Genomic DNA, 12,069 nt, shown 5'->3' with positions numbered 1-12,069 from the left:
AATGACTATATAACATATGTTTTACGATAATCACGCCTGAGTTTGAGGTCAGGCTGTTTCCCTACTTATCCTATTGATCCTTTGTTAATAGACTGGTACATTAGTCCATTTCAGATACTGAATTTTCTCATTGTTTCAAGATATGCTAATGATCAGTATATATGGTACATAAGAATTGATAAAAAAATTATTTGATTTGCCAGAATGAAGTTATCAGATCTTGCAGATTTGAAAGTGTTGTTTCGCTACTTGCTATTTGACATTCTTTGCTACTGACAAGAGCTGAGAACTCAATCGTCCCCATAAGAAATGAACAAGCAATTCTGCTTCAATCCTATCACAAATAACCTATCTTCTGCAGCTAGTCCTAACTTGAATTAGTCAAAGAAAACAGAATGACAAATGAAAACATGAAAAGTATTGAAGACACTGAAGGTTCCTGCCATTTTGTTTAATGAGAAGAGGTCAAAATGGGAGATATTTCAAACAAAAAGTCTGCCTTTCTCAACGTACCATGCACTAGACTTCAGAGCAGTTAATGCATTAGATCTACTTTCGTCCCTTAAATAAATAAATTGCATACAATTGCACACAATGCACTAACAAAGGAAAAGTTTAATCGAGCTTCTCCCCTGATTTTAAGTTGCAGTCTTCAGGCAGTCCAACAATTCTGCACATTGTCAAAGTATGGGAAGAGAAATCCGTTTCTATCTTATTGCAGAGCTACACTCTTACCTCAGTCAAGACATGGAAAAAAAACCCCACACACTTTGCTAGAAAGGTTCTAATTAGAAAGAAACAAAAACCAAGCAAAAATTTAAAAACAAACTCAAAAAACACATTCTAATGGCTGCCACACTTCTGAATACTGGGAAACAACATTAAAAAAACCAAGCATAATAAAGAATGAATAGAGTTCTTGTCCTGTCTTCATCAGGGGACAGGCACTTTGATACGATCTTTAGCACTTAAAGCTTTCTGGAGGAATCTCTTCTCTAAGCAAAACATTGCTACACTGGCACCACCATGTTTAGCCTCACTATGGTATGAAAACGGATCACATCATCAGAGGCAGTACTGTTGTTGTTGTTATTATTATGACTAATCAAAACTTTTATGTACTGTAGAAGGGGATAAAGTCCCTGTAGTGCACATAAAAAAACATGCTAGGGAAAACTGAGTTATTCCTGCCTGAGGCAAAGTTCAGCATATAAAGCTGGGTGAAGAAGAAGGAAGGGGAGAACATTCAGAGTGATGGTGTTTGTCTTCCCAAGCAACTGTTACACATGATGGAGCCCTGCTTTCCTGGAGATGGCTGAACACCTGCCTGCCAATGGGAAGTAATGAATGAATTACTTGGTTTGCTTGTGTGCGCAGCTTTTGCTTTACCTATTAAACTGCCTTTATCTCAACCCACGAGTTTTCTCACTTTTACTCTGCCGATTGTCTTCCCCATCCCAACCAGGGGGAGCGAGTAAGCAGCTGCTTACTGCTTAGTTGCTGGCTAGAGTTAAACCATGACAATTAGGAAAATAAACTTCCATCACAGTACTCAAAGCTTCACACTGTTACACTACTGTTCTTTGTGACTTACTCAGAAGATGAGTACGAACCTGTGTTTTTCCAAGCAGCCTGTAAGCCTGCTGAACTTTTGTATAATGACTGATATCAAAGTTCTTACATATTTTGGAGAGCGCTACATCCAATTGTTCCTATATAAATGAAGGAAAAAAATGTTAAACGCTAAATAAAAACAGGCAAAGTAATACATTAATTAAACAACAGCAAGTGAAGAAAAGATGTTTATTTATCTGATAATTATGCTTGTAAAATAGCCAAGACTATACATTAGCAGACTATTCTGAGATGCTCAAATGTTACTTCTTGCAGTCTAAAGTACTTCAGTCTGAAGTTTCTGTCAGCCAAACAGTTCCACCATTTCCAAGAACAAGCACAGTAAAAAGTACACTACTTTGCTGAAATCAAATTCAAAGTGATATTTACTTTGAGAAGGTCTAGTACCCCAATATGGGAGAGCTGGGATTTCTAACTTTACTCTGACTCCTAAGAAAAACCCAGATCTGGGGGAAAAAAAAGAAAATGCTCCACAGGTGTTTCAGCTCAACCAATTCAATTATATACTTCTTAACCCTCTGACTCCCATCTATTAAATGGAACTAACACTATCTGACTGAAAAGTTCATTGTGAAGTCATTTATGAAATACTATACGAGCACAACGATCATTACCATAGGAGAGGAAAAAAAAAAACCCCCCACACATACACACACAATTATTGGTTCTGCCATCAGAGCTGTGTCTGAGCATACTGAACAGCTTTGCAGTAAATGAAGTTCATCTATTACGTGCACTGAATGAAAAAAAAACTAAAATAGGATCATATACTTAATGACTAACTAATAAAGCTTCCAAGAATTTGACTATGTAGCTTAATAACACAATTGTCACTTAGACACTGTAATATATTCAGAGATACACAGCTTAACTGTAGTTATTTTCAATCAACAATGCAAGAAAAGAAAACACGAATCAATAACATATGATAATATAGACAGCTAGCAGATATTTTCTCTCCTTGCTAGTCACTAAAGCCATTTCATTTTTTATTATTTAAGGATCTTGCAATGTAGTCTTGCTCTTGCAAAGAGAATCCACAGGAGATGTTTGTTTAGTCCCTATGTACTTTTACTTACTCCACTGGAAAATTTTCATTAAATACTTCATTAGCCACAAAATATTTATAGATTTTAATCCCAGAGATTTGGTGGGTGGGTTTTGTTGCTGTTGCGGGGGGGGGGGGGAATGTATTTTGTTGATATTTTTAAGCAGATTAATATTTTCTTTAAGCACAAAGAAAGGAGACTAGGATACAATCAAAAACTGCATTTTTTTTTTCCTAAGCAAAGTGGTAAAAGGAGAAGTAACCTAAAGATTCAGAACTTCTTTAAAAGTTTACTCAGCATTTTGAATTTCAGCCATATACTGATTTTAAAAAAAATTATTTTCTTCTCTTATTTCACACAGAACAGCCGTACAAAGAGAGAAACAGGGATATCAAGCTGCTCGTGAACAGAGCTCTTAAACACAAAGTACATTAATCTTTTCAGCCACGTTTTTCAATGGTTCCTTCCACTATAGCCACCTTGCATTTTATGTGTAACACAGTATAAAAGTAAGATCAATGTTAAAACCTAAATTACAAGAAAAAAAAAAAAAGAAAAAAAAAAGGAATGGACATAAGCAGAGGCACTCAACTACTGAGAAGACTCATTACTGAAATACTAATTAGCAGAATATGATTCTATATTAATTAGAGCATGTATTTCACAGGAACACTCTGTGAACTGCAGGATGACTTACATTTCTCCCATATGCATAGATATAATTCCAGTAGAAAATAAGATAACTTTCACAGGAGTAAGGTAAGATATTTCTATAAATTCACAAGTAATAAATAAAAATCTTGAATATGATAATTTAGCTAGCTGTGAATTGCTTTCACCAACGAACATGGCACATTTTACCAGATTTTAGTATAAGCAGAATTAGCTCTGCAAAGCTGTTACTGGAAGGAAGTAAAGATGCATGTCTCATTTTAAGCAACATCAATGTTTCCTCACAAGTAATAAGTGGAAAGTAAATGAAAGCAATAGGAATGCAAACTGAGTGATCTTAAAAAAACAAACAAACAGAGAGGAGTTTAATGACTAGCCTCTGCGAGAGTGAACCAGCCATGCACTGAATAGAGCACATATCAGTGAAAAAGAACAAAAAAAAAGCTTTGCAAGAAAGTGAAAGTACAAAGGCATAAATGAAGGAAATTTAACAAAGTTCTAATTGTACAGGGAATTGCATAACGAGGTACGATGATACATGCACTAAAGAGCACACAAACAGATGCGTAGAGAGCTGCTGGGCTAGCTAATTCAGCTTACTGCTATGCATTACATGTACAGGCATTACATGCACTACACATACATTATACATATCTACATTACTTGACTTGTTACAAAAACTTGCCAAATTCCAGCTCAAAATTACCTAGTAAAGGAGTTAAAAGAACTCCTATTGTTCATGAACTTTTTTTTGCCACCAATTTCCAGCAAGACACTTACCATTTTATATTCATTTGCTTTTGCAATACTATCCATCAATTTAAAGTGACCTTAGTCACATCTTTCCCAGCTATTCAAGTCTTACTTCCTATGGCTTAGCACTGGCCCTATCCAGCAGTTTCCAGTTTGCTGACCTCTTAAAATTTCCACTGAAACTGTGATCTTTTGTGTAGCTTATCCAAACCTATTGGCATGCTGCTAATTTACTTTTCACAACTATTTAGGAATCATCTTAAGAATTCACAGCAGTTCAAGGACTGAAAACCACCATACATCATCTTCATACAGGGAGCATACCTTTGCTCCAGTACTTCAAATCTTACGTGCCTATTTTATTTGACTGCTTTACCACTTAAAGTGGGCACAACTAGTGAGCTGGGCTCGTAAGTTCGATAACATACTATAGAGCATTTAGGTTGATTGCAGCACAAAAGTCTACATGAATAGCAATGACTATAGCATTCCAAAGACAGTATGTGAAAGAAATGTGGATGTTCTGTAATTGCTAATAACATTGTATTAGAAAGCTCTAGTACCTAGAGGTTAAATACTAACATTTACTAAACATCAATGTATTAATTCTTACCTCTATTTGTTCCAAGGTGTCTTGCAGTTTTGAATTCAACTCACTATTAATAAAGAAAAACATTTAAAATAAAACTACTGTTCATATTAACATTTCACACCAAGTTTCTCATTTCCAAAAAACAGATTTGCCTGCTACTGAGCCACAATGTAGTAATTTATCATAAATCATTAACCTGCTGTTACTGTGTCAGACTAGCATCACCACACTACTGTTATTACTGAAAGACACTTACTGCAGGCATTTGCAGTATTCCTAACACTTCAAATTAAAATATCTGTTGCAGCAGCACATTATCCTAGGTTTATAATGCAACAGTGTTAAGAGGGCCCAGACAAGACTCCATCCTGCTAGGATTTAGCCAAGCATTCAAGGACATTCCCGACCTCCAAGGAACTCATGCTCCAAATGTTTTGATTTGGCACCGTGGTCTACAGCAGAACATACCCAGAAAGGTCAGGGCTGTCAAGTCTTTGCAAACTATGGTATAGTAACTTCTATTTGTTGCTCAGGAACCCCTTACATAAACTATAGGAAAAAAAGAACTTAAGCTTACACAACTCTCAGAAAATCTTTTTAAGACCATCATTTCACTTCGCTGAGCTATATTTGGTATAGAAAGATTAACAAAAATAGCTACCATAAGAGAAACTATTTAGGACAAAGAAAGGCACAACTGCTCCTTTCCAACAATCAGCTTTAAAAATTTCAGAACACCAGCCAGAAAAATAAGACACAAAATATGACCACTATCTTTTTGTTTGGAAGGGTTGAAGCAACCAAGAAATAGGCAGGATATTCTCTTCAAGCATGGAAAGCAGTTTTCATGGGATAATCACCATAACTGATTTTAGACAACTTCCTTCCATGCTCTGAAGCTTTTCCTAAGGGAAAAGATCATGTTAACTATCAAAAGATAGATTCTAGCTTCCCTACCCAGTTCTCTCCACTTAAATGATATGCCCATCACCCCTCTTTTTTTGGTTCTGTTAGTTAACCTGTATACAACACCCTCCAAACAAAGGTTTAAATCAAAAAACTGCATCAGAAAGAGCTGGCATTAAACACTAAATAGAGCAGCCAGTATTTCTTTGTTGTTCCTCCACATGCAACAAGCCTTCAAACAGAAAAGCCTCCATAACAATTTCATGTTACTACATCTCCTGCTGGAGTTTATGAGCACTTCCTGTTACTCCAGTTCTTTTAGCTAGCAAGAAGACATTAGAACAAGACTAAAAACCTTGCTCTGTGCACAGAATCACTCCCTTCCATCTTTAGAACTAGGTACAGCATAGACCATCATCCCCTGTGTATAAACACATAGTTGGCTTACATGTTGAAATTAACTGGTGTAAAATATAGAAGCTGCTGACATTAGCAAAAAATGATGCAACGCACAGGTAGTCCCTGCACAGACTGAACAAATTAAGCAACTGTATTGCTTTAAGTTCTATGAAAATTCACAAAGCCCCTAATGGTAGCAGGTAACATATAAACACAAGACTATGATTCCTTTCAAACCAATGTCATGAACGTGCTGCTGCTAATCTAGCATTTCTTTACCTTTTCTTATTAAATTAAAAATATACATGGATTTTTCACCTCAGCCAGGCAGCTTGCTCACACACATGAAGAATTTGCAACGTAGGGTTGAAAAACTTCCTGGGTTGCAGAAACCATTTCTTGATTATTGCAGGCGATCACATTCGACTAATTTCATCTGTACACCAGCATAGATCTACATGAAAACTAGTTCCTTGTTTCCACTATTCTTAATGCCAGGCAAGCCTCAGCTTGCAATCACCGGGTGACACAGGAGGCTTGGGCAGCTCTGGACCTGAGCCCTCATGTCACAATTCCCAGCAAATGCCCCAGGATCTGGGCCATTCCAGAACAGTGTACGTTTCTTTTCTTCTGGAAGAGCAGGATGAGGACAAATTAAAAAGACCTTGTTCCACAGGAAACGCAATCAAGGTATAACTGCCACATTTCTTACCCCTACCATTTAGTGCAACTCCTGTGACAGCACTGTCTTCCCCTTCATGTGAGGGCTCAAGCACCAATTTTAAATACACACATTCACAGTTTATTTATTCAACCAAGCTATGATATATGGATGTGTTTGCAAGAATACAGCCTACATTTATGCTGACTAATTCAGGAAAAGAAGGTGCAATCACAAAATTTCATAAGAAAAGTAACTTTGATCAAGTATTGAGGTGAAAATGTAGAAACGCAGTGTCCAGCTAAATCTGTATATATTTTCTAAGCCAGAATTATTAAGGTAGTGCTTGGACATAATGGCTACATGACTATTATGAAAGCCCATTTACCATAATTGAGAATTTAATTCAAGGCATTCATTTCATTAATAAAAAATGTATTAGGAGTCTTTTTTTTTGCATCCCCATCCATACAAATCTAAATTAGAGCATTTTTAGAAGGCACATTACTGCAATATAACAGAAGTAACATTTTGACCCAAATGCAATAGACAGTCATCCCATTATCTGACACTACATTTTCCCTCAGGTTTTTCAAGAGAGTGTACTCACATCAGAACTGATCAACAAGCAGAAGGCAAAAGACTTTGATTTCTATTTTTAAACAAAAATGAATCACATAATGCAAGCATTCCCTAGGAAGAAGACAATGGTGAACAAAAGTAATAGACATCCATCCTATTATTTCAAAGGATGAGCAGCCACTCTTAAAACCAAAGAAGTCTTAGCAGAGAAGCTGATATGCTTGCCTCTTCAGATTATGTATATGCCAAAAAAAAAAAAATTATATGCTTCATAGAAAGGTTTAAATCCTCTGCTGTTTAAGAGCTACACCTAATTCCTACCACCATCTAGCAAGAAAAATGTGAAGAATGATTGTACAAAAGGAAGGCACTGATTTTGTCATGTGGACAGTGGACAATCAAAGGGATACTGTGAAAATTTCATGGTAAGATAGAGAGGTGATGACTCATATAAGAACGCTGTAAGTGCTAGCATGTGTCTGTTTTCTTGACTAGCTGTTTTTTCTGCAGTCCTTAACAGAAATACAAAAGATCTATTTATTCATTCAGCCCAATCCCCTGCTAGTGAGACATTATTCCATACAATACATATTCTCTCAGACTTCAGCAAGTAAAACTGTGCACAGAGACTGAAATGTTCGCACTAGAGCTGGGATTTGCAGCTAAAATGTCCTTCTGCACTCACAATGCAAACAAACAAGCTCAAAAAACTCTCTTGGAATAAAGAAGCTGTGCTGATTTTTTCTGTCATTATCCTTTCTTCCAAGAATCTGTCTTCTTGGATGGAAGGATATCCTTTTGAGTGCAACAACAAAGTAAATCCTCACAGCTATTTGTCACATACCTTGTCAGTATGCTATCAGATTTAAAACAGTATGACTTTTGCAGTTAAATATTCCAAATGGCAAAAACATGAACTGTTAGTTTAAGTTCCAAATTTTGCTATACTGGACATAGTGTAGTGGAGATAAACTTTGAAGCTGCAATAAAAGCTTGAAGTGATTCAACATTAAACAGAAACTTTCATATCATTTACACAAAAGAGAATTTACGTCAAAGAAACTGTGTAATTTAACCTAAACCTTGAAAGAGCAAGGTTTTCCAGATGAACACTGTAAGACTCTAAGAAATCAAGCTGCCTTTTCAAGCTGAATAAATGTTGCCGATTTCTCCAGACGAAAAAAAATGCAGGAGATAAGATTAATGTTTGGAGCCACAGAGCATCTGAAAGAGCAATAAATACTAAGGAGAGCATACGGAACAGTATAGATGGGACACAGGTATGGAAGACTGCAAAGGTAGAGTCAAACACAGCAAAAGTTGTTCCAGAGTCATCTTGCTTCTAAACAACTGAATTGTCCAGGACTGAGGGAAGTCAGAGTCATTTTTCCTCATTCAAATAAATATAGTTTTCATTTACTACTACATAAGGAAGAGATTCAAAATTTTAATATATGTAGGCAAACGTTGGCTGTACAGTCAATTTATATACACACACAAGTTTTACGGAACTAAAAAGAAAGCAAAAAAGCAGGCCTGAAATGTGACTTCAAAATAGAGAGGGGCTTATTTCCAGGTACAACTTCTAACTTCACACATTTTTTGCTGCATCTTCAGATCCTGAAACAACTATACCTCAAAAGCAGATCCTAAACTGAAATTGAGGATTATAGGTAATTACTCTGAAGTTGCAACAAAGCATACATTTGGAGCACAGCAGGAGGCAAAGCATGTGTTTTCATAGATTTTGACCCTTCTAAGTCAGAGACCATTCTGACAGGAGATCAAACAATGTCAGAATTTTACCCACAAATTTAAAAGTCTAATTAAAAATAACAGAAAATCTAATGATCTTAGTGGATGAAACACCAAAATTCACTTCATTTTACTCCTTTATTGTCATATCTATTATGACTTTGAACTTAATGTTTACCCAATTCTTTTTTTTTTCCCTTTCTAAAAAGCAATGGAAACATCAAGTGTTTCTAAGCTAGGAAATGCAGGTATTTGAATTAGTTCCACTTCTGAAAGCAATTTCTCCATGACAGCTCTGCACTTGCCAATTTCATTACCAAGAAATCAGGGTAGGTTATCCTCCACAAGCCGTCTTGCTGTAGGTAAATTAATTCCAGAATATAAACTTGCTTGTTAAAAAAATTAGCTCAGGTATCTCTAGGCTGCAGGTTGTAGCACAGTTATAATGCAACCTTAGTTGAAACTTTACCTGCCAACATATTACAACAGTTGCAAAACAATGACATAGTTCAAACATAGATTATATAGGGAAGGGGAAACTACTGAGCATGCTTATGCTTTTATAAATGCCTCAATTTCTAAGCAGAAAATTAAATTTCAATCAAAGCTGCTTTAGAGAATGAGAATTAATGATCACTGGTTTATACCATTTACAAGTAAAATCATACAGAAGCTGAAATCTGCACAGTGTCACCCTACCTTATACAACTGTAGTGTTTGAAAGTGCTGGCAGCTTTCTGGCATTCCAAGCACAGCTGAATAGCTCCTGGATAGTCCTCTTCCTTAGGATAAAATACAATGGAAAGCTAAGTTGGCTTTTGAAGCAATCACTGCAACACCCAGTTTTTGCTTGCATGCTTACATATAAACATTAAGAACAAAATATTTTGCCTCTTACATCTGTACAGTAAAGTTAAAGGAAATGAGTGAGGGTCTATTGCAGAACTTAACGTGCAAGCAGTTTAGAATTAGAAACAGACAACGTTAGCAACATCTGAAAACACTATGTATTACATTACCTTATGCAAATGACTTGGGTTTTTTTCCTTATGAATTCATATAAAACATGTCAGAAAGTTTTTATTACAAAACAACTAATATCTTCCCAGTTAACTTTCAAACCTCTGTTAATACAGTATGATCTATTCATGAGCAAGGAAAGAGGTAAGTTCAGGTACTGGCAGGCTGTTACCATAGTTTACAAAACCTAAAAAGAGACAAGGGAGACACTCCAACATTATGCCCAAATAAACACTATTTAATGTGATACATTCTATAGCTAATTAGAAATTTAAATTAAAGAAAACTGGCTCATACAAAGCCCCAGGACAATAAGAACATACTCTAGGAAAAAAATATGGAAATATTGTCCTAATTTATAGGAAGAATATCAAATAGGTAGACAGATCCATCAGGAAGTATATGAAGATGCCAGGACAAAACAAAAACAAAAACATACACACAAAAATGTAAAACCCCAGGATCTTGCCAACAGAATATGGGCAGTGCCTTGGGTATAACTACTATTTTTTTATTCTATTAGATATGTGGCCAGAAAGGCTCTTGGAGGAAGGAAAACCCTCTTTAATAGCTAAGAGCTTCCCTTTTCTGTCCTAATTACATCCGTTACATTATGTGCTTCAGAGAGCTCAAATGCAAACCTATTAGTGGAATTTCAAAGTCATTGATTGAAGAGTAAAAACACAAGGGCAATTTATATTCGGCTATTATCATAAAGGAGTTTCTGAAATGAAGTTGGTTTTAACAGCAGCATTCTAATGCAGATCAAGTTTAACTAAGAAAACAAAAAAAACACATACATTATCCGTTAGATGAAAACAGAACAGTACATTGGTCTATAATGATTGCTGCATTTACAGCTCTTTGCACCTTTCTCCATTGGAAACCTGGTACTTGCTCCATTAAGTTTAACAGAGCTCAAATCAGAAAGCCTGCTTGCATAACATACATTACTAATATATTCCACATGCAGCTCACCCCTGTAAGTTATTATAGCTTCATGTCTGATCTTTTTTAATTGGGAACCCTATCTAAATATTCCTCTGTGAATGGCCACTAATAGCTCTCACACATATTCCAAGCTACTAACTTCTTCTTGGAGTAAAGACAATAAATTGGCCAAAAACTGGGATACCTTATTGGGAGCAGACATTGACTGCAGCTCTAAAACTGTACTTAGCCAGGAAGGGCAGTTCTGGCCCTTAACATTTAAAAATCACTGGCAAATTATGATAATCAGACATTAGGGTCTGTGTGTGAACGCAACACCCACACCTCTGTCTCAAGACAACTCCTACCACTAGACAGTGAAGAGCTGATTTCCTGTGCAAAAAAAATACAGCACAGAAATTAAAAGCTAATCATTTGTCCTGGTTTCAGCTGGGACAGAATTAATTTTCTTTCTAGGAATTGGTATAGTGCTATGGTTTAGATTTAGTATGAGAAGAATGTTGATAACACACTGATGGTTTCAGTTGTTGCTAAGTAGTGTTTATATCAAGTGAAGGATTTTTCAGCTTCTCATGTCCTGCCAGCAAGAAGGCTGGAGGGACACAAGAAGTTGGGAGGGGACACAGCCGGGACAGCTGACCCAAACTGGCCAAAGGGATATTCCATACCATGGGATGTCATGCCTAGTATATAAACCGGGGGGAGTTGCCTGGGGTGGTGGGGCAGACCGCTGCTCGGGAACTAACTGGGCATCAGTCGGCAAGTGGTGAGCAATTGCATTGTTTTGTATATTCCAATTCTGTTGTTGTTGTTCTTATTATTTTCTTCTTTCTGTCCCATTAAACTGTCTTTATTTCAACCCACAAGTTCTACTTTTTTTTCCCCAATTCTCTCCCCCATCCCGCTGCGGGGGGGGGCGGGGGGGGGCGCGGAGGGAAGTGAGCGAGCAGCTGTGTCGTGCCTAGTTGCTGGCTGGGGTTAAACCACAACATCATTGTATAGGGCTTACTGAGCTGAAGGCAATGTGTATGCAGCCTGTAAATTAATACATTCTTGCTTGGTAAAGAATGTGTGCTGAGACAAGGTGTATTACC

At 36.6% G+C, this 12,069-nt stretch overlaps 1 protein-coding gene across 1 annotated transcript in view; it reads right to left on the bottom strand.

Moving 5' to 3' along the window:
- Positions 1-12,069, bottom strand: part of VPS50 (VPS50 subunit of EARP/GARPII complex) — a 101,548-nt gene that overhangs the window by 67,968 nt on the left and 21,511 nt on the right. The window contains exons 9-11 of the mRNA XM_075049364.1: positions 9,704-9,786; positions 4,723-4,765; positions 1,614-1,712 (exon numbers count right to left, since the gene is read on the bottom strand). Coding sequence (XP_074905465.1) covers positions 1,614-1,712; positions 4,723-4,765; positions 9,704-9,786 — 225 coding nt within the window. The remainder of the gene's footprint in view (positions 1-1,613; positions 1,713-4,722; positions 4,766-9,703; positions 9,787-12,069) is intronic.

Source organism: Buteo buteo, chromosome 2 (assembly GCF_964188355.1).
Source record: "Buteo buteo chromosome 2, bButBut1.hap1.1, whole genome shotgun sequence".
Taxonomy (NCBI): Eukaryota; Metazoa; Chordata; class Aves; order Accipitriformes; family Accipitridae; genus Buteo; species Buteo buteo.
The sequence above is the reverse complement of the archived record's forward strand: the minus strand, read 5'-3'. Positions and strand labels throughout refer to the sequence as shown.